Source organism: the organism of the source record quoted next, unplaced genomic scaffold (genome assembly GCF_019419815.1).
Source record: "Pyrus x bretschneideri cultivar Hongxiangsu unplaced genomic scaffold, Pyrus_bretschneideri_v1 Contig69, whole genome shotgun sequence".
NCBI lineage: Eukaryota > Viridiplantae > Streptophyta > Magnoliopsida > Rosales > Rosaceae > Pyrus > Pyrus x bretschneideri.
In genome coordinates this window covers 1,337,290-1,361,548 of record NW_025999808.1, presented here as the reverse complement: position 1 = coordinate 1,361,548, position 24,259 = coordinate 1,337,290, and the positions used below count along the sequence as shown (strand labels likewise).

At 36.4% G+C, this 24,259-nt stretch overlaps 2 protein-coding genes across 2 annotated transcripts; one reads left to right on the top strand and one right to left on the bottom strand.

The window, feature by feature from the left end:
• Positions 1–11,096: 11,096 nt before the first annotated feature.
• Positions 11,097–13,849, top strand: LOC103965728. The gene is made up of 2 exons (XM_009378794.3): positions 11,097–11,498; positions 13,326–13,849. The coding sequence occupies exons 1-2, from the start codon at positions 11,265–11,267 to the stop codon at positions 13,554–13,556; spliced, it is 465 nt and encodes a 154-aa protein (XP_009377069.2). The 5' UTR covers positions 11,097–11,264; the 3' UTR covers positions 13,557–13,849.
• Positions 13,850–21,923: 8,074 nt separating this feature from the next.
• Positions 21,924–23,160, bottom strand: LOC103965726 (late embryogenesis abundant protein 6). The gene is made up of 2 exons (XM_009378793.3): positions 22,920–23,160; positions 21,924–22,242 (listed from the first exon to the last, which is right to left on the bottom strand). The coding sequence occupies exons 1-2, from the start codon at positions 23,004–23,006 to the stop codon at positions 22,000–22,002; spliced, it is 330 nt and encodes a 109-aa protein (XP_009377068.2). The 5' UTR covers positions 23,007–23,160; the 3' UTR covers positions 21,924–21,999.
• Between the last annotated feature and the right edge of the window lie 1,099 nt (positions 23,161–24,259).

The window sequence follows — 24,259 nt, the reverse complement described above, 5'->3', positions numbered from 1 at the left end:
ACGAAAATATGGAAAACTAACCATAACCCCTCAAAATCTTTCCTTTTAATCATCGGGACAAAATTTTTCAATAATACCCAAAATGAGGATGGAAAAAAAGACAAGGAAATAGGCAACTTAGAGATATCACATGCAAAGCGGAAAAAAAAAAAAAAAAAAAAAAAAAAAAAAAAAAAAAAACAAATAAGTCAGACTATGTTTCAGAAACAGTGCTGATAATTTCAGCAACAATAAAAGATGACAAGTGATAGGAGCATATTCATGCGACTTAAATGGCTTGTTCTCTAGTTATTTTAGTCCTTTATGCTTCTTTTGTGTGTTTTCAGGTTCTAAGGGCTTAGGGAGCAAGAAAGTGCATTTTGAGGCTATTTGGAGCATTTTTGGGCATGGATTGGATAGCTTATCCATGGAGCTAAGATGATGGACGAATTTGAAGGCCTTGTATGCTCTTTGGGACATAAAACAAAGGGCCTAGCCCAATCAAACAAACCTTTGAGCCATGCAAAACCTCTAGCCCAATCAAACAATGCATCACAAACCCAAAACCATCAAGAAACCATCCTTTGCCGTGCCTTCCACATCAATTCCAGCTTGTCTTCATCATTGCAGCCACTTTGCCCTTTTATTTATGCATCAAACCTATTTCCTTTCCCTAAATTGCAGCCACAATCCACACCTTTCCAACCTAGCTGCACCCTACATACATTAATTAGTCATTCTTTTCATATTGCACTCACATGCATTCACTTGCATTTCAAGAACCAAAACAACATTGTGCCGTGCCTTCCCTTGCCACTTTCTAGCCATTTCATTTCATCATTACACCACCATTCACACCCCTTTAATCCACATGCATCCACATACTCATTCACTTAATCATTAAGCCACACATTCACACACACACACCCAAAACACATCCATGCCATGCCTTCCCTTCAAACTCCCTTTGCATTTCCCTTTTCATTTCAGCTGCACCTTTGTCCTAACACTAGAGCACTAATCATTCACTTTTCATTATATAATTCATGCTCCAACATGCATATGTTCCCCCCCTAGCTGTCTATCCCATGGATTAATCATCCAAGCCATATTCTATCCTTGAACACATGAAATCACATGCATTTCCAACACAAAAACACCTTCAATGCCGTGCCTTTCCCTTAGATTTTTCAGCAACTTCTCTTCATCATTCAGCCACCACATGCATATATTCCCTCCCCTAGCTGCCATTCACAACATTCACATGCAAACACATTTTTTTCCCAACAACCAAATCAGCCAACACATGCACCAAAACATCCATGCCGTGCATCCCTTCCACTTTCCAGCATTCCCCTTGTGCAATTCCAGCTTTCCACCCACTTTCCTAGCTGTTTTTCACATGCATTGCAGCCACATTCTCACCCATTCTCTCCCTATATAAACCACACACACTTCATTCATTTCAGGGATTCACTCCCCATTCCATCTCATTTTTCATTCACAACACTTCACACAACACTTCACACAACCCTTGTGCCGCAAATCCCCTTCCATTTCTGTGCAGTTTTTCTCCTCCATTGCAGCCACTATCCAACCACTTCCCATCCCTCCAAAACACTTCACATAATCCCCAAAGCTCACCTTAGACCTTGTGCTACAACAACGAGGAAGAAAAGAGTGCCTAAACGTTCATACAATTCAAGTTTGAGTTGTTGGAATGTTTAGGTGTTTCTTTGATTTCAAAGTTTAAATTTAATTCTCTTTGTTTTGTACGTATGAGAATGGAAGAGAAGAGTGCCTAAACGTTCATACAATTCAAGTTTGAGTTGTTGGAATGTTTAGGGGTTTCTTTGATTTCAAAGTTATGAGGAACTAAACCCCCTTTAGCTAGGGGGTGATTCGAAACTATGTTTATATTTGCAATATGAATTGATTAACTTTCGTTGGAATTTCATAAGTTGTGGATTCAATTTGTTTAACCGTTTGATTGATAACTTATTTATGAATGTTTATTAAGAATGCGCGCTTAATTTTCATGCATGAATATGACGCTAGAATATAAGTGAATTTCACCTAATCGTTACGAACTTATATTCACAAGTAGTGGAGGTTGCTTATAAACAATCGCGTTAAATGAATTCTTGGCACGAGTTTCATGCTCATCATAGTAACGAATGCCTCGTCAACACTTATAGTTTTCATAATGCTTAATGATCTTTGATTGTATCTTTATTGTGCTTTTCACGTAAAGGACTTTTGGAGAATGTGGTGAATTGCGTTGCGCTAACCCATCCAATTCATTAACTTAAGGAAAACTTGACGGTTAATTTAAGCAGACCTAATTAACCCGGGGTGTTGAGTTTCACAACTTATCGAAAGACCAACTGAGAATCAATATTGTATGCAAGTGTAACATGTGTGGAGAAGAACCCCTTGGCTATTCCATCATCCATATTTTCATCACATTCATATTTACATTTTTCCTTTAATTATATTCTGTCCATTTAATTTAATATCGTCCAAACACATTTCCCCCATATTTCGTTGAGTCTTAATCATTCGTATTTGTTTTATTTTTGTATCTTTAAGCTTTTGGAGTCATAAACACTTTCAAATTCGTCTAAATCAAGTTCTAGTTTCTATTTGAGTCAATTTGATTGTTTTAGGCAGTTTGAGTTTTTCAAAGCCATTCTGAGTCATAGTAGTCTTGTTAAGAGTATTTACATTTAGTTTTTGTGTTTTCAAGTCAATTCAAAATAGATTAGCACCCCTAGTTAATCCCCGGTTAGAACGATCCCTACTTACATCATTACTACAATTGTCACAAATAGGGTTTAGTTTGTGTGCGTATAAATCGCGCATCAACAAGTACCAAGGAGATGCCCATACCATATATTTGTAAAGATTTTAATTTTTCAAAGTACTCACTCAATCTATATAAGAGGAGTTCCATTCATTGTAAAAACACACATCAACACTTCAACATCTCAACACCTGAATACCATACTTTCATATACTCACACCATCTTCATCCGGAGCCTTCATAGCATCCTTGTAAACACTTTCTTGTAAACAATTATCTTTGTAAACATTATGTATATCAATAAAAGTTCAAGTGTACATATTCAAGTAATCTCCAAGTCTTAAGTAAGTTTTCTTTTCCTTCTTTAGTGTGTTTGTTTAAATAGACTTCTAGTCCAAAACAAGGAAACATTATTGTAATTATATTATTAACCTGCTAAACTGACGATCATACTTTGTTCGAGCATTCTATTATAGTTGAATGATTGCCATACAAATAACTGGACATTAACCAGGGTACTTCTGAGTTCTTCGTATCTCTAAGTTTAGCCATTAAGGCCTTATACTTGCATTGTGAGTGACCACCATTCTGAAACATGTCAAGTTCTATGTGCAAGGTTTTATGTCTAGTTGTTATAATGGTCATCCGACTATTTAACCGGTCTTGCTTTCTGAATTTGGTATCAGAGCCAAGTTTAGTGTTTTAATAGTATAATTATAATAGTAAAGTACATTAAGGACATAAGTCATTAACACAACTGATATCACACTTATTTATTTTGTATGAACAACATTTATTATTGTCCTTGTAGACCTTGTCAACCACAACCACCAGATATTTATTGTCTCAGACACCCAACTATAATTAGCATAAAGAGAAGATTTGCATATATATCCAAAAGAATTAGCAATACTTTGAAGAAGCAAAAGTTTTATCTTAGTTATCTTGAACATCCTTCATTTATTAGTAAATATAATAACACAGAATGCAGCATAAAGTTTTAGAAGCAAAAAGAGCAACAAATCAAGTTTTAGAGACATTAAGAGAAGAAAGAGAGTTTCTAAGAAACCAGTTAGCAGTAACTTTAGAGAAAGGTAAATTGTAGTTTATGATAGATTATCTTAATTTAAAAATTAGTGAACCTCAAAAAAGAAAAATAACCTTAGACTGTTTGTTATTTTCCATTGAGAAAGCATAATCATAATTTGCGTAGTGAAGATAATCCACAAGCCAATAGTATAGTAGATCTAATTATTAGTCAAGCAGAAAATATAAAATTAGAAAATAATAATCATAATCATTTGTCAAACCAGTTGTTAGAGCATTTTCAGAAAAATTTCATAAAAACAATTATACAAAATTTAGATTATATTACATCGCAGTTAGAAGACAATAATAAATGTGACAACCCGTCCCGAATTATTTGTACCGTAGGTGCAAAAAGATTGAAATGCCCTTGGACGTTAATTGGTGTTGTGAGGTGTTGTTTAGTTGTTTTTGGTGGTTGACTTTACAGGACACACACACACACACACACACCCATACCACACTCCCGTGACTCTCTCTCTCTCTCTTCTCTCTCGGACTTCATTCCATTTCCTCTGCAAGCATACGGACGAATTTCAAAACCAATTTTTCACGCACGGATCGACGTCTAGAAGGTAAGATTCAAATCCTTGCAAGCTCCTGAGTTCATCCATACCATTTGTGAGACTTGAAACCTTCGAAAACCTCGAGAACCCTAACCTCAGCTTTTAAGAGTTTTTAAGGTCATAGGGAGCTTTTGGAGGTCCTCACGAAGCTCGGAGAAGAAAGTTGAAGTGTTTTGGACGTCGGGAAGCCCAATTCCAGTGAGTTACAAGTTTGGCCAGAATATCGTGGGTTTCTCCAGCGAGATTCCGTTGGTTTTAGAGCTTTAAAGTGGTAAGGTTTTGTTCTACTCGTTGTAAGCTTCAATTTGGTACCAATTTCATGGAATTTGGTTGAGAAATGAAGAAGATATGAAGTTTTGAAAATTTTCCAGTTTCCGGCGAGAATTCGAGTTGTAGACGGCGACGGACGGCAGCGGCCGGCGAGACTTACTGGAGAAGACGGCGAATATTCTATCAACTTTGACGGAAGATTCCTAACGGCAATTAACGGCGTCAGGTTAGTTTTGACGGAACATGCTTGCTTTTGGACAGAATATTCCCTAACGCCGTTAGGGATTCCGTCCGTGTGCTAGGCACATGCCTGCGTGTGGCCGGTGTGTGGGGGCGCGTGAGACCTCAGAAAATTATTTTAAAAATATGGAGATGTTCGTGAGGTTGAGTAGATCACGTTGGTGTATCCAAAACTAATTTCAACAATCCAATAGTCAAACTTGTTTGTATATGCTTCAAGATCGCATATACTAAAAATCGTAAAAAACAAACATCCAGAGATCAAGTAACAGGACAAAACTTTTCGACGGTTATCAACGAAAATTCACGATTTAACGGTTATTTTAACTCCGATTTTGATGATTTTTTACAGCTACACTTCTTGACCCTATATGAATACAATGAATGAACTCAATCTTCAATTTAAAATATTTACACTAGTGGATACCACAAAATCTTATGTTATACTTAACGAAAGTATGAAAAAACTCTTAAGTGCTAGTGAATCTATCATTTTGATAGGATACGCATTTTACGAAACTAATTTCAATGATCCAATCGTCAAACTTGTGTGTATATGCTTTGAGATTGCATATGCTAAAAATCGTAAAAAACAAACATTTAGAGATCAAGTAACAGGACAAAACTTTTCGACGGTTATCAACGAAAAATCACGATTTAACAGTTATTTTAACTTCGATTTTGATGATTTTTTGCAGCTACACTCCTTGACCCTATATGAATACAATGAATGAACTCGATCTTCAATTTAAAATATTTACACTAGTGGATACCACAAAATCTTATGTTATACTTAATGAACGTAAGAATAAACTCTTAAGTGTTAGTGAATCTATTTTTTTTATGGGATATGCATTCTACGAAACTAGTTTCAACGATCCAATCGTCAAACATGTTTGTATATAATTTGAGATTGCATACGCCAAAAATTGCAAAAAATAAACATTCAGATATCAAGTAACGGGACAAAACTTTTTGACAATTATCAACGAAAAATCACAATTGAACGGTTATTTTAACTCCGATTTTGATGATTTTTTTACAGCTACACTCCCTGACCCTATATGAATACAAGGAATGAATTCGATCTTCAATTTAAAATATTTACACTAGTGGATACCAGAAAATCTTATGTCATGATAATCGATGAAAATTGAGGATTTTGTAAAAGGAGTAACATGCAAGCTTTGAGTTCCATTGGCAAGGTTTAAACTTTTAAGAAAGGCTTCACAAGCTTGAAAACAAAAAATCTTTCATTTTGCATATCCTTGCACATTTAATAGTTTGTAATAGACTAGTAGTGTATGGATGTTTGTTTATTAGGCTCTTATTTTTTAGTGTAGATGTAGTACTTAAACGACAAATGTATTTTAATGTTTTGAAGTAATATTTATGTGGCAATGTGTGGTATGTCCAAATTTAAGAAAAAAATATATATTTTTCTTAACAGGTCATAACGAGTCACAACGGGTCCTATAAATACCTAAACCATTCCTCACAAAATTTTCACCATTCTTACCATTTCAATTCTCATATTTTCCTTCCTCTTTCAAAACTCTATCCTTCAATTTTTTTAATAATTTTGAAATGGCCTCTTTTGCAATGAAAGGTAGGGCTTGGACCCGAAAAGAAGATAAAGCTCTTTGCAAGGCTTATAGATGGGTGTCGGAAGATAGTGTGAGGGGGGAATTCTCAAACAAATGACGGTGTTTGGACTCGTGTGTCCAAAAAATACTTAAAGTTCTATGAAGGCACCACTCCAGTGAATATTCGAAACCACGAGAGTTGTTCTTCAAGATGGAAGAAACATCTTCAGCCAAGTTTGATCAAATGACATCAAGCATTGTTAGCAACCGCAAGTAGATATGAGGGCGGCGCTAATTACTACGACGAAGTAAGTGTTTTCACAATTTATTTTAAATATTTAATTATATTACATTTAATTTCATAAATTAATTTCCTTTAATTTTTTTCTAGGTACGCGAAGCGGAGGAATTGTATATGGAGAGCAGCTTGAAACCCTTTCAGTTTCACAGTTTTTGGGAAATTTGTAAAGGGTGGGTGTTATTTGAAGATCCACCAAAGAGAGCTCCTACGCCGGTGTTCGAAACTGCATCCTCAGCTGTAGATATGGATGAAGATGGATCTCCAACCATTCAACGAAAAAGGGTAGAAAATCCGTCTTCGGGTGAAGGTTCCATACCTAAGGCTATGGAACGAAACAAGGCGCGAAATTTGAAGGTTGAAGGAAAAGGGCAAGGCAAATGATAATTATGCTGCTCAACATGAAGTGGTGGCCTCATTGCGATTATTGGCGGAGTAAAATGCCCTTGAGGTCGAAGAAATGAAGCGTAGGCATGAAGAACGGGCAAAACAAATACAAGAAGAGATGGATGATAAGAATATGGAAAGGAACACTTCGAATTACACTCCAATGAGTAAGGCCTATATTGATAGAAAAAAAAAAATTATGAGCCGACGGCAGTTGTTTACCTTTGACTGTACTCCTACAATAGCAGATGATGAAGGTGATGTTGATTATGGATATTAAATTTAAGTTGTTTTAGTTTTTAAATTTAAGTTAATGTTGTTTTCGAATTTAATTTGTAGTTTTTAAATTTAATTTGTCGTTTTTAAATTTTAGTTGTAATTTTTAAATATAAGTTGTTTGTAGTTTTTAAATTTAAATAATAAATTATGTTTGGCCCTTTGGCCCTCGGTTGGAGACGGTTTTTTGTGGCAGGGCTAAAATGAGCCATCTGGCCCTCGGTTGGAGACGGAGGCAAATATGGCCCTGTACTGTTCATTAAAATATTAATATCTTGGAGAATCTTGGAGGGCCAGAGGGCTAAAATGAGCCCTCTGGCCAGCCCTCGGTTGGAGATGGCCTAACGTGACCTGTACAGCTGAATCTAGAGCTCAAATCCACATCTCAACAACTATACCTGCAACGAGTCGGAACCACCTAAAGTGGTCTGTACGACAGGCTAGGTGTAAATAAATACGCTCAAGTGCTACGATCACGTGAAGGCTGTGCGAAGTATCACAAGTCACCTACGAGTCGGAACGACCTAATGTGGTATGTATGACAGGCTGGCACCTACCTTGGATTCAAGGTGAGCGTGTGGTGCGGGAAGTGAACGATCACGTGAAGGATGTGCCCTAACTCTAGGCGAGAGTACTAACATCAGGGTGCAGGTTTATGAGCTCTCAATGCATCTCACATAACCACTAATTCACAACCATAATCTATAAACTTACCTGGCACTTACTTGTGCATCCGCAGCACCAATCATAAATATTTGCAACTACTAACGCATAATTAAATAGGCAGGCACTTTGCATGGCATTTTAAAACATATAAACATTCAATTTCATTTTCTGGGAAAACTCTCAAGTATATAGGTATATACGGAAAACCAAAAGCCCACTCACTGGTACGTGGAAAGGTCGTAGCCCCCAAGCCTCGAGTGACTGCGCTTATCCTCAAGATAGGTCTCACCTATATGCGAAACAACTATAGAAACATCAATTTAATGCACATAACCAAAACTAGGTAATAACTTCTCATACAATGCTCAAATGGGATGTTTGAATATACTAACGTGATCTACTCAACCTCACGAGCTTCCCTATGTTTTTAAAATAATTTTCTAAGGTCTCATGCGCAGGCACGTGCCTGGCACATTGACGAAATCCCTAACGGCGTTAGGGAATATTCCGTCCAAAAGCAAGCATATTCCGTTAAAACTAACTTGACGCCGTTAACTGCCGTTAGGAATATTCCGTCAGAGTTGACGGAATATTAGTCGTCTTCTTCGATGATCCTCGCCAGAGCCGCCGCCGGCCGCCGGCTGTCGTCTGCATTGCCGAAAACTGGGAAAATTTTCAAATCTTCATATCTTCTTCATTTCTCAACCAAATTCCATGAAATTTGTACCAAAATGAAGCTTACAATGAGTAGAACAAAACCTTACCACTTTAAAGCCCCAAAAATGCTGGAATCTTACCGGAGAAATCTCGCAAAAATCCGGCCAACCTTAGAACTTGCTATCCTAACGTCCAAAATCCTTCAAACTTGTTCCCCGAGCTTCGTGAGAAGATTCTAAAGCTCCCTATAACCTCAAAACTCGATGAAACCTCCGCGATCACGAGTGCATGAACAGTGCATGAAAACTGGGTTCTTGAGTTCTCGGGTTTTCGAGGGTTTCAAGTTCTAAAAATGGTATGGATGAACTCAGGAGCTTGCAAGGAGTTTGAATCTTACCTTCTAGACATTGATCCGTGTGTGAAAGGTTAGTTTTGAAGTTCGTCTGTACACTTGCAAGGGAAATGGAAGAAAATCCGAGAGAAAGAAGAGAGAGGGAGTCACGGGGAAAAAGGGATGCGTGTGTGTGAGTGTGGTCCAAATGGCAGCCCACCAACCAAAACAAATCAAACAACCTACAACGCTAATTAGCGTCTAGGGGCAAAATCATCTTTTCCCACTAATGCTACAAATAATTCAGGACGAGCTGTCACACCTGTCATACATAAGTCCGTTGACGCAGTACATGACTTTTGGTGCCTTTCCTTGCAGGACATCGTTGAACACTAGGGAGTGGGCAAGGATGTTGAGGTCATTTTGAGGTCCCGGAACCCTGAAAAGGGCGTGCCAAATCCATGTATCAAAAGGTGCCACTACCTCCAAAATGATACTTTTTGCTCCTTTTTTGTCCCCATAAGCGCCTTGCCATGCACTTGGATAGTTTTTCCACGTCCAGTGCATACAATCAATGCTTCTAATCATCCAAGGAAAACCACGCATCTTGGCCTTCTTCAGAAGCCTTTGCAAATTCATGTTTGTAGGTTTCTGGAGGTCCTCTACGGTAGATAAATTCGATTGCTCCGCAAAACCTCATCAGGGACTTAAGAATGGTTGATTTCCCCATCCTCGTTATCTCATCCACTTGGTCTGCAGATACTCCATATGCAAGCATCCGCAAGGCAGCAGTAATTTTTTGCTGAGGAAGGAGACCCATAGCACCAAAAACATCATTCTTTTGCACAAAGTAAGAATCATGGTTGCAAACAGCAATCATGATTTTGTTGAACAAATGTCGTTCCATTCTAAAACAACGTCTAAAGTACGTATCAAGGAATGCACTATTACGAACAAAATAATCGTCCAAGAGTTCCGTACCTCATCGTTGCCTGCTTCTATCAAGGTTTTTGGAACGGCTGGGCTTGTAGATCTGAGCCACAACTTGGATGACTTGACAGGAATGTGAGGCTCTGCCCATTCTTGCTTCGTCATCTCTCTTTCTACGCTACTCATCCTCTTCCCTCTCATTTTTTACCACCTGGAGATTGAACATTCCTTTTGATTGGTTAAACAATTCTTCCTTTTCCGGATCGAGTTCCCACATTATCCTTGAGGAAGAAGAAGACATTGTAAGAAGGAAGCAGAAACTATGAATAATGATAGAAATCTTGAGAAAATTAGTGTGAGATTTGTGAGAATGGATGGTGGATTGTACAGAGGATTCAGAAAGGATTAGGTTGTAGATAATACCATGTGGCATACTGTCATTCGTTCAAAATATGATGGAAATCTATCCTCAAATATTGTAATCATATTATGACACGTGGCGCGACGTGATTGGTTAATAATCTTATCAGAAATCCATCACCAATAATTGTATTTTCGGATAATGACACGTGACATGCCGTCATTCGTTAAAAATATGATAGAAATCTATCCTCAAAGATTGTAAACAAATTATGACACGTGACACGACGTGATTGGTTAACAACCTTATCAGAAATTCATCACCAATAATTATATTTTCGGATAATAACATGTGACGCAACGAGTACGATTAAAAATTTTATCGGAAATCCTTCCCCAATAATTGTCTTTTCGGATGGTATGATAAGTGGCGTAACGAGAACGATTAAAATCTTATCCGAAATTACAATTAAAATTATTTTGTATTATTTTATAAAAAAAAAAATATTAATATTTTATTGCCTATTGCCAGGGCTATTGAAGTGTAACGGTGGAGATATAAAAGACGATTACTGTTCAATAAAAATAATTACTGTTCACTAATGGATAGCATAATATATTAGCTGGTGGAGGTTTCATAAGCTGGAACTGCTCTAAGAAGACGAAAAACCAAAACATTGGACTAATATTATATCATCGAACGAATCCATCGACAATTACGGGATCTCACTCTCTCAGAAGTGTCAGACCTGCTCACATCAATTTGTCACCATCTCTCGACCCCAATACGGCGTCGTCCGGGATACCGTCCGCTCAGTAGAGGTAGATGGGGTTGTTTAAGAGGATTGTGGGGTTACTAGGGTTTGCCAAGGACGACGGACACGAAGGCAAAGACAACGATGAGGAAGAAGACAACGATAACCACGCCCAGAACCGGGACCACTTCCAAGAAACTGGGCTTCCCCTCAAAGGCTTTAGCGTTCCAGTCCAGGTCGCCGTTGACCGTAATCTGCGCGGCCCCGTCCTCGTTCCTTGTCGTTCCGGCGACGGCGGTGTCCAGGTACCTCGATTTCCATTGATTGATTGAATGGTTTTGGAAGAGTCGTAAGTTTGCAGTGTTAGGTCAAAATTTGGAGAATTTTTTGTTTCAATTGCTTGGTTTCTGTGGCTTTAGTCTTTTACTGTGAATTGCTTTGCTGCCACTGTTAAGTAAGATGTGGCAATGTTGTAATGTGGCGGGTACATGACTCACGGATGAGCCGAATTTAGAGAAAACCAGTTACCGGTGGAAATTGAGAGACTAGGGGTACTGTGGGTAGGAATTTGTTTCATTTAGAATGTTCGGAAAAAAGTTTGTTTACCATACATTTGGACGAGGGACTTTTGAAGTCCTTGGAACTTTAGACCCAACAACAACAACAGCAAAGCCTTATCCCACTAAGTGGGGTGGGCTATATGAATCCTAGAATGTAATTGCGTTTGGTTTTGTTCCATTCTATGCCTTCTTCTAGTTCCAAGTAGTCAAAGTCTTCCTAGGTCTCCCTCTACGCCTTTGGTCCTGAGCCTCTGTCTCATAATCCTTGGACTACTCATGCACAACAATTCTACTACTAAAACATTAGAAATGCACTAGAAAGACACATTGAACGAGGAGTTTCAAAATAACAACTTGAAAGCTGTCGTAGTAATCTCAAATGTAATGCATCTAGTCATTTTCAAGTCCCTCCATCTGATTTTTGTGTGCATATAGTCATTTTCAAATGTGCAATAATGTTGAGAGGTTGCGCAACATGACAATTGATAGCATGTAGGTGATTGAAGAATCTTACATTATAGAAAGTTAGAAACGAAACGGTTGTTAGGGTGAGCTGTGTGCACATTCATCTTTAATGGTGATTCTCCCTCGTTTGGAATAATCAAGTGTTAGGCTATACAATTAGAACTCTGGTATTCTTTTGGAAGCAGTTGTGTTTGTAGAGGCAGACAGGGGATCATTGTTCACTCGTGGGACTTCTCTGTAGACGGCTTTTCATCTCTTTTTCTTGTAGGAGTGATCTATTTGTACTTGGAACTGTTTTGTTCTGCCTATAGCTTTCCTTAGAGTATCACAGTATCCCTGAAGCAGAAAGTTGAGCATCCCTCATATTTTCCTGTTGAGTCAGCATTTCTTCTGCTCGCTAAAAAGCAAGAGAATATTGGAATGAAGATTTCTCTTCTGTTTGTAGGATATTATTATTTTTCCTTGTTCACCCAGTGTAGTTTAAACTATGTTTGTTTTATTTCATACCCTGGATTAGGTTATATTGCACAAAATCCTGAAACAATGCAAATTTGTGTTAGGTAGATCCACTGATGGACTTCAAATCTTTGGATATCTGGACTTAATTTTGCTGCCTTTATATTTGAAACTATAACCACTTAATAGTTCTAGCAAACCGCAGTTATTATTTCATTAATATTTCACTCATCTTTTGGATTAATAAAATTGGACAACGTGATGGTTCTTCCATTGGACTTGATTCCCTCTGTAGTGAGATACACTCACTCTAAATTATTTTTAAGATTTTGTGGTTGGTTGATTGACTGACTGCACAGAGTTTAGTTTAGTTTATGCAGTCGTAGGTAGAGTCTGTATCATTCTATTTGTTATTATTGTAGGTGTTGGCTATGCTGTAGGACAGGGAGATGAAAATGAAATACTGTCAGAAGTCTGGAGATGATCCAGATGCTATTATAGTATTTTTCTGGAAATTTTGTTTTCCTTCTTGTAACAACACTTTATGGATTTTTCTTTGTTATGTTTGTTTGAGCTCTTTGGATCATTTTTATCTCCATGGCCGGAGCGAAGCAAGTAACATTGCTCATCTCCTATTATCTCTGCGTCCAGGGTCTAAGATGGCATGCAAAGCGACTCAGAATAGACGAAGATGGAGATGTAGCAGATGAGTTCCTTGACGAGGTCTTCCCAGGGATGTCAATCAGTACAGAAAATAATAGGGCGTTACCAAGGTTTGAAGTGAAACACAATACGAAGCCAGCTAAAGTGAAGACTCAGGCCTTGCATGATGGGAATATCCGACAGCGTGTTGAATACCAGGGTAGATCGCAGTGGAGATGAAGACTCCTATAACAGGTTATCAAGTCGGGGTTTTCGATTAATTTTCGTGGTCTGTTAACTTTTTGAATGAATTTGTCAACCGTGTTCTGGTGCGGTTAAGAAATGCGGAAGACCACATCCCATTGTATTAAATACCTAAGGTTTATGGTATGAAAATTGTATCCTTGAAAGGTTTTGGGTTGTACTGTTGGTTGGCAACAAAGTATCTTGGACCTGTGTTTGTGGACTTGCATGTAGGAGTCGAATGTATACATTTATAATTCAGTAATATACGCAGGCAGTGGAAATGCTAATTCTGTGTTCCTGTGTTTTCTGTGATCAACATCGATACGCAGTTTCATTCATTCTTTGTGGTATTACCCCTTCTGTCTTCTGAACATTCCTGTTTATTTTTGTTGCTTGATCATTTATCTTCTAACTCATTCGTTCAATTCAAGACGAGGAATTAAGAAGGTTTTGCACAGGAAGAAAATGGGCGTATGAAAATCATTTTCCTAGTAGAAATTTCTTGGTAAAGGCGGGTTTCCGGCCTCACTTCGGGCTTCAATTTCTCCTTCAAAGCTGTATTTTCTCTTTCTCCAGCCTTTGCGTAGATCATTGCCAGTAATTTTATTAGACTTGGGAGCTGTGGGATAGTTTTTAATGTACATTTTACATTGTAAGACGGATTTCGGGTTTTGTTTTTTAGGATTGTATTACTTTGTCGGACATCTTGTTCACTGTAATTTGTATTTTGTTTTTGGTGCTTTAGTGTCAGTTGTCATTAGCAGATGATTTTCTCAGGAGTCGTAAGAGCCTGTTTGGTACTCTACTTGAATCTAACTTTTTAAACTTAAAAACAATTTTCAAGTTTTAGGCCTTAAAAACTTGTTTGGTAGGATTACTTTCAAAAACTGAACTCAAGAGTAACTCAAACATATAGTATATTCTCTAAAAACATAAAAAGTGAGTTTTTAGAGTCTTTAAACTTAAACTCACTTCTTTTTTTTCTTTCCCTCCTCCCCTCTCACTCCAAATCCATCTCTCTCTTTTCTTCTTCTCTCCTCTTTTATTTTATTTTTATTTTTATTTTTTTTAACCTTTTTCGTCTCTCCTCCAATCCGCTATTTTCATTCCCTCGTTTCTTTCTCTCACTCCTCTTCCTCTCTACCTCGTACGATCCTCTCTCTTCTTTCTCTTTCCTTTAATCATCTCTTATTTTCTTTCCTCCTCTCTCCTCTTTCTCCCTCTCCTGCGACCCCCTCTTTCTAGATTTCTTTGTCTAGTTTAAGTCGTAAGATTTAAAAATTTTAAATCGCAAACTAATCAAGTTTTTGAGTCTTTAAAATAGTTGTTTTCAAGAAATGTTGTGAGATATGATAAAAAAAATTCAAATAGGATATCAAACAGGCCCTTAATAATAAGGGTGGGCATGGTTCGGTTTGGTGCGGTTTTGAGTGAAACCGAAACCAAAATTGAAAATTTTTACGGTTTGGTTTGGTGCGGTTTTGAATCTAAAACCGAAATGAAACCAACCGTTTGGTTCAGTTCGGTATGGTTTCAAATAGTTTCGATTTGGTTTCAAACCATTTACATACAAAATGCAAAAAAATTCTCTTTATCTTCCTCTTTCTCTCCCCCCTCCCCCCTGTCTCAACACCATTAGTATTTCTAAGAAAAAATATCCAATTTAAAACCTTATTTCAAACATTGTCAAACATTTCCTGGATGTAAACTATCTAATATTCACATTCACAATTGGGCAGTTTCAAAGAATCAAAGGAAGAATTAGAAGAGGAAATTTAAAATCACGAGTTCAACAAGCAAAGCTATTTCTAGGTGTGTACAAGTGCATCAAATGTAGAAACGCTGTTGAAGGTACAGCAAGAAACGTAGAAAACTAATGCAGAGATATTTGTGGAAATGACGATCTTTCATTCCTTCATTTGTTGTATATATAGATACATGTCTATCAACTATACAAAGAATTGTAACGGGATTTTAAAACACCCATCATAATATGATAATGTTGGATTAAATATGCTTTTATTTAAATATTTTAAATATATTTATGTTTTGTTTTATTACAAACATTGAATATAAAACGTAAATTGTTATTAACTTTATTATATGATGCTGATCATTAAATCACTAGAAACGTGAGAAAGCTTCTCGCCTTAGAGATGGGATTCCTTCTCTGAATAGAGAAGAAGATCAAGTCTATTTACATTTTTTTTTTATTCCGTTGTGAGTTGGACGTTTTGTTTTCTTCTGCATTGATTCATTGCAGTTTTCTTTCCCCTAAATCATTTAACCCCGCAACCTCTATTTCGTCCCCTTATATATATTGATCCCCTATACAAAGGAAGAAAAAGGGAAAAATAATAGCGTATGTGTTTTTCTTAAAATTGAGTTCTAAAGCAACATATAGAAAGGGTGTGAGTTCGAAGGTTCTTCCACTGTGCAAGGAATAACCTTATCAGAAGAAGGTTTTGGGCTGTTTTATCATGGGGATGACGTGGTATTTGTGAACTGCTTGCACACTTTGGGTAGAGCAGTGAAACGTCTTAAAGAGAGCGACTTAGTCCGCAACTCATCCCAAGAATCATTCATCACTCAAGGCTTTTACATTTTTCGGGTAACTTCGCTCCTTTCTATTTCAGTTTACAACAATTTTAAGACGTATTCAATCTGCCATGCATTATAAGGCAAACTCTGCTTCTCAGGCAAATCTTGTTGAAAAGCAACTGATTGCAATGATATCAGAAATCAACGTAGTTGATGGATCCGAGGGATGGTGGGTGGACACTGGCGCTTCTCGCCACATTTGCTATGATCGTTCCTTATTCAAGACCTATTATGCGACTGAGGGAAGAAAGGCGTTGTTGGGTGATTCGCACTCAACTGATGTTGCTGGTACTGGAAAGGTGGAGTTGAAGTTCATCTCTGGAAAAACCATGATACTGAAAGATGTGATGCATAGTCCAGCAAGAAGAATCTGGTCTTAGGCTTTCTTCTCAACAAGGCTAAATTCACTCAAACCATTGGAGCAAATATGTATACTCTCACTAAAAATGGGGTTTTATGGGAAAGGGATATGCTACTGATGGGATGTTTAAATTGAATGTTGATGCTAATGAAATGTCTACTTCTACTTACATATTGTCTTCTTTTAATACTTGGCATGCTAGACTTTGTCATGTTAACAAACGCTTGGTTAAGAACATGAGTAAGTTAGGTTTTTTACCTAACTTATCATTGAATGATTTTGAAAAATGTGAATATTGTAGTCAAGCTAAAATCACTAGAACTTCGCATAAATTTGTCAATAGAGAATCTGAACCACTTGACTTAATTCATTCTGATATATGTGAATTTGATAGAGTGTTAACTAGAAATGGAAAACGTTATTTTATTACCTTTATTGATGATTGTTCGAATTATTATTTTGTCTATCTTATGAAAAATAAAAGTGAAGCTATTGACATGTTCAAAACTTTCTTGACTGAAGTTGAAAATCAATTTAATCGTAAGATTAAAAGATTTCGTAGTGATAGAGGACAAGAATATGAATCTACTGAATTTGTTAATTTGTTTAAGTCTCATGTAATTATTCATGAAACTACTACTCCTTATTCTCCTGAAATGAATGGTAAAGCAGAAAGAAAAAATCGAAATCTTTGTGAATTGATTGTTGCTACTTTACTTAGTTATGGAGTTGCTTCTTATTGGTGGGGTGAAATTGTGTTGACTGTTTGTTATGTGTTAAATAGAATCCCTAACTCAAAAACAAATATTTCTCTTTACGAAATTTGGAGAAATAAGAAACCAAATGTGTTGTATTTCAGAACTTGGGGTTGTTTAGCTTATGTTCGTAAACTTGATCCAAAAAGATTGAAATTGGCTAGTAGAGCATATGAATGTGTTTTTATTGGTTATGCATGTAATAGCAAAGCATATAGATTTTATGATTTGAAAAACCATGTCATAATTGAGTCACTTGATGCTGATTTTTATGAGAATAAATTTCCTTTTAATCTTCGAAATAGTGGGGGTTCTAATTCTTCTAAAATTTATGAACCTACTGCTGTAAAACATAGTCAATCTGCATTAGAACCTAGGAAAAGTAAAAGAGCTCGAATAGTCAAAGATTTTGGGCCTGATTTTCATGTATATAACTTACAAGAAGATCCTAATACAGTTCAAGAAGCCTTAACTTCTTTAGATGCAAATTTGTGGCAAGAAGTTATAAATGATGAAATGGACTCCCTGGAGTCAAATCAAACTTGGCACTTGGTGGATCTTCCACTTGGTTGGAAAACAATAGGTTGCAAATGGATTCTTAAAAGAAAATTAAAACTTGACGGTTCAGTTGAAAATTTTAAAGCCCAACTTGTTGCCAAAGGCTATAGACAAAGAGAAAATATAGATTTCTTTGATACTTATTCACCTGTGACTAGAATAACTTCTATTCGTGTATTGTTTGCTTTAGCTTCTATTCATGATCTTGTTGTGCACCAAATGGATGTTAAAACAGCTTTCTTAAATGGTGAATTAAAAGAAGAAATATATATGGATCAACTAGAGGGTTTTATTATTCCAGGACAAGAAAATAAAGTTTGTAAGTTTGATAACTCACTTTATGGATTGAAATAGGCTCCTAAACAATGGCATGCAAAATTTGATAGTTTGGTTACTTCGAATGGTTTTAAAATAAATGAAAGTGACAAATGCATCTATTATAAGTCTGAAAATAACATATGCACTATAAGATGCCTATATGTGGATGATTTGCTCAGTTTTGGTTCGAATATTCATGTTGTGAATAATGTCAAATCTTTGTTATGTGCTAATTTTGATATGAAAGACTTGGGTGAAGCTAGTGTAATACTTGGTTTGAAAAAAACTAGGTCCGAACATGGGTTTTCTTTAAATCAATCTCACTACCTAGAAATTTTTTTAAGAAAGTATAATTATTTTGATTGTAAACCAGCATGTACTCCTTATGATCCTAGTGTAAAATTGTTCAAGAACACTGGTGACAATGTTAAACAATCTGAGTATGCGAGCATTATTGGTAGTCGTCGTTATGTTACTGATTACACTAGGCTTGATATATCTTATGTTGTAGGAGTTTTATTTAGGTTTACTAGCAGACCCAGTTTTGGAGCATTGGCATGCTATAGAGAGGCTTATGAGATACCTTAAAGGGACGATAAATTTCAGATTACACTATGAGAAGTTTCCTGCTATCCTAGAAGGTTACAGGGACGCTGATTGGAATACCCTTTCAGATGACTCTAAAGCCACTAGTGGATATATTTTTAGTATTGGTGGCGGGGTTGTGTCATGGAAGTCGAAGAAATAGACTATCTTGGCTCTGTCTACTATGGAATCAGAATTAATAGTGCTAGCTACGGCAAGCGAAGAAGTAGGTTGGTTGAGAAACCTACTGGCAGATACCCTTTTATAGGATAAACCGATTCCAGCAGTTTTGATCTATTGTGATAGCACATCGGCAATAGTTAAAATGCAAAACCGTTATTATAATGGGAAAAGGCGACAAATACGCCGTAAGCATAGCACTGTAAAAGATTACCTCTCTAAATGAGCTATAAGAGTGGATCATATACGGTCTGAAGAAAACTTAGCTGATCCTTTGACGAAAGGACTAGCACAAGAAAAGATTTGGAAAACCTCGAAAGGGATGGGACTAAAGCCCTTAGAAAATTAAGTCATTTGTGATAGCAACCCAACGTATAGATTGGAGATCCCAAGAAATAGGTTCAAAGGGTAATAACAAGTCACAAGTGATATAAGTGAAGTCTTACTAATTTTAATTTGGAATATTATTCCATGTCCATCCCTAAGAAGCATGACATGCTGAAGTGTTTTTAGGTTGAGATTTTTTTTTTCTCTTAGTAAGATCTATACTCTATATTGAGTGGGATATCTAGTTGTAGGAATATCCTTGATAGTCTTACCTATGTGAATGTGGAGGTGAGACCGCTTCCTATGAAATCTTGGGCAAGTTTCTAGAGCGTTCACTATATTGGGATACAAGCACACGGCCGTAATGTGTTGGCTTTTTAAACTTCACCTTAATAAAGTTATGTGTGTGGTGTTGTCAGAGATAGAGTTCAAAACTATAAGTTACTCTAGTATAATCTGGATCACTAACACTATGTACAGGTTCAAGTTGAGAAACACCTTTACTTATGCATAGCTTTATGATATGTTGCTTGATATATATTTTTTAAATAAAAACAAGTGAGGGATTGTTGGATTAAATATGTTTTTATTTAAATATTTTGAATATATTTATGTTTTGTTTTATTACAAACATTGAATAAAAAACGTAAATTGTTATTAACCTTATAAATTGTTATTAACTTTATTATATGATGCTGATCATTAAATCACTAGAAACGTGAGAAAGCTTCTCGCCTTAAAGATGGGATTCCTTCTCTGAATAGAGAAGAAGATCAAGTCTATTTACATAATTTTTTTATTTCGTTGTGATTTGGATGTTTTGATTTTGTCCGTTTTATTTTCTTCTGCATTGATTCCTTGCGTTTTTCTTTCCCCTAAATCATTTAACCCCACAATGTCTATTTCGTCCCCTTTTATATATTGATCCCCTGTACGAAGGAAGAAAAAGGGAAAAACAATAGCGTATGTGTTTGTCTTAAAATTGGGTTCTAAAGCAACATATAGAAAGGGTGTGAGTTCGAAGGTTCTTCCACTATGCAAGGAATAACCTTATCAGAAGAAGGTTCTGGGCTGTTTTATCTTGGGGATGACGTGGTGTTTGTGAACTACTTGCACACTTTGGGCAGAGCCGCGAAATGTCTTAAAGAGAGGTACTTAGTCCGCGACTCATCCCAAGAATCAATCACCACTCAAGGCTTCTACATTTTTCGGGTAACTTCGTTCCTTTCTATTTCAGTTTACAACAAATAATTACAACATAAGTGAATATGTAACAACCTAAGATAAGGTTGTTGAGTACTACGCTAACAAGGTGGATGGCAATTGTTGCTTCAACTTTGGCTATGAGAATTACATTGCTCCCTATTCTTATGCGGCAAATTAAGTTGATAAGGATTGTGCAGTTACTTCCCAAATGTAAGTTCTAAACTTTGACTTGATTACTTCATTGAACTGTTTTGTAGCTTTACTTTTGCAATTATATTTTGCAGATCGAATGCTAGAGTTTGGTTTAACCAGAAACAATATTCATCTCATCTGGATATTTAATAAAATGTCTTTTAAATATTTGTAGTGCGGTTCAGATTCGGTGTGGTTTTCAAAAGTCAAAATCGAAACCAAACCGTTTTCTTACACTGCGGTTCGGTTTCAAACTGAAACCATTTCAAAACTGCTAAACTAAACCGTTTTCTTACACTGTGGTTCGGTTTCAAACCGAAACAGTTTCAAAACCGCAAAACCAAACCGTTCGGTGCGGTTTGATTTGGTTCCAAGTGCCCACCCCTACTTAATAATTACTTAGAGCTTGTTTAGTACTCCATTTGAATCCAACATTTTAGACTCAAAATCACTTTTTAAGTTTTACACCTTGAATACTTGTTTGGTTGGACTGTTTTAAAAAATTGAACTCAAAACTAACTTCAAAATTAGCCAACTTCTTGAAAACACAAAAAAGTGAGTTTTTAAACTGTCTAAACCACTACTTTCTCTCTCTTCTCAGATCCTTCTCTACTAGCTCTCTATTTCTATCCTGTCTCTCTTCCCTTCCTTATCCTCTCTCTCCTCTTTCTCTCTCATCTCCCACTCCTCATCCTCATCCGGCCTTTCTTTGGATCTCTTTGTCTGTCCAATTGAATTAGGTAGTAATTTCAAAATCCACAAGAAATTATTGTAGGGTATTTTTTTCTTTTCTTTTTAATATTAAAATTTGAAGACGACTTTAAATCTCATACAGAACAAGTTTCTGGATCTTAAAAAAATTTATTTTTGAAAGATATTCTTAAAAAATGTTCTAAAAAATTCTGAATTTTTTTTAATACGATACCAAATAGGCCCTTAATTTTCAATTTTAATTTCTAGTTTTCACATTCTTGAAAGTTGAATACAAAACATAGAAAATTACTTTCAAAATTTAACTTCGAGTTTTCATTCTTTTTATTTTTGATTTTATTTTTTTGAAAACTAAAACTAAAAATAGTTATCAAATAAGATTTTTATTTTCAATTTAGCTTAAATAAAGATTCAAATTTAGAACGTCTTCTTGTGCTCATCTTCGGTAATGAGTAGCTAATGCTCGGAATACCAAGAGAAATTAATTCTATATAATTATTCGACAAAATTAGTCACCACGCATTACTCCATGCAGAAAACTTCACCACTCTCAGCCATATGTTCATCTACATGACAAGCTTCCGCCTTTTATTGAAAGAGTCCCAACATACATACATACATCGGGTGGACAGATGACATGATACTAGTGGGTTGCAGTCATGGGCTGGTGTTGGTGGTGGGCCATATGCATATGGGTATTATGGCGCGTGGCAACAAGCGGTTGGTGGCCATGATGAGCATGGGATTGCTTGGAGCCGATGAGTTTCTTCTCAGCATGCCTGGCTTTGGCTTTGCGCAGCTCCATCTTTGCTCTCGCCTCCTTCACTTTCCTACGCTCTTTTGCCATCTTTTTCTGTTCCTTGGTCCTCGCCGCTGCTGCCTGTATCTGAGTTTTAACTTTCTGTTAGTTTCATATCAAATCTCAAACATATCTACAATATGACTATAGAAAGTACTCTTAACACTTATTAATAGAGTACACTTCCGCGACTATTAACCGTTTGATAACTATGTCATTTAAAAACTAAAAAATAAAATCTTGTACGATGGCTATTTTTAGTTAAAAAAAAAAATGAAAAATCCACAATGACTTTTATTAAAAAAAAAAAAAAAAAAGCGATATTTTGAGCACTCCGGGAAGTAGACTAAGCCTCACAATAGGCTAACACATTATTCAAATTCACCTTTTGGCGAGAATCGAACATCTCAGTTACAAGTGAATAAAAATATCACTAGACCATAGTACTAAGTAGTAAAATCCACAATGACTTATATGAGTTTTCAAAATTTGATTAACCGAGATCTTTATCCGCCTAATTGTAATTTGATGGACTTCTTCTACTTTTTTGGTTTTCAATTTTATTTTAAAAACAAACTGAAAATTATAATTTATTACTAAACAAGATTTTAATTTTAATTTGTAAATAAAAAATAAAAAAATAAAAAATTGATTGAAAACGGAAAAGTGATCGAACTGCCCCTTAGAGTGCTAACAGGAATCGTGATAGAAAAATACAACTTCACTTGGAGGGTAAAAATATAAGGAGAGTAGATATAATTTACCTTTTCTTCAACTTTGGCTTTGTAAATATTTACGTGTTCCTTGGCTGAGCTGGCCATGTTGCTCAACTTCTCCTTTGCATACTGCATTTTTCCTGAATTTGTCTTACACAGCAGTTAACCAAACTCAAAAAACGACTCTCTATACGCGGACTAGAATTTGTAGGGAGAAAGAAAATTAAACAAGGGGATCTAACGTGGATATAATTAAGAAGCTAAAACCTCTGCAGTCTCCAATACGGCAGTTGGATTTTATATATATATGTACACGTTCCAGGGCAAGAAGGAAAGGACCGTATCTCTAATCTTCAAAGAACCTGCGATAGGACGCCACGATAACCAACGCATGGCAACCATGCAGGGCCCCTTACGTTGACACCCTGCTACTGTGACACTTGCGAAGCAACATATTTGGACATTATCAACGAATATATTTGCTACGGTAATGTTAGGAATTTGTACATTAAATATTAAAAATTAAATGATAAGAAAATTGATAATTAGATTATTATTTAAGTATTGATTAACGTGCTTATTTTTTATTAGTGGCATATCATTTAGTTTATAAATTTAATTTACCTAGCACTATTCTACTTGATAACAGGGAAAATGTTAGGGATTCCACACACACACATGTAGCATCTTCTTACATGATAAAATATGTATAATCTAATAAATGTATTGATCGACGTACACATCACTTATTACAGTAGAATAGATTGTATACTATTATGAGTTCAAATATATGATTTTCCTGGCACAGATTGACTAAACGATATTGTGGTGTGGAAGAATTCATGTTTTACAATAGTAATACTCTAATATCCTAATAGTTCCGAACTGATGAAAACCTCAGTTGAGCTTATTGGAACTATCACTAACCTAACAACTAGCACTAGTACAAAAAACACTTTGCGTGATACAAGTCATTTGTCGCGCAAATTAAAAAAATGTCGCTAAAAAATTAGCCCAACAAACCTTCATCATACACCAACCGTTGCGCCAAGGCAGTGACATCAAGGTTTGTGCGACGAAGAAGTAACATGTGCGACACAGGTCCTTATGTCACGCAAAACTAGTTTGCCCGACACACCTACGTCCCGCAAAGTAGCTTTGCATGACGCATGTCCCTACGTTGCGCAAAACTACTTTGCGCGACGCAGGTGCACCTACGTCGCGCAAAGTTGGGAAAAAAGCAGTAAAACATTCTTGGTTTGGCGCCAAAATCTTGCGTGATGCACAGAACATAACACAAAAGCTGTTTTGCACTACGCCAATCTTCGTTACGCCAAGTGCCGTTGTGCAAAGGCCATTTGAGTGACGTTTTGTGTTTTGCATCACGC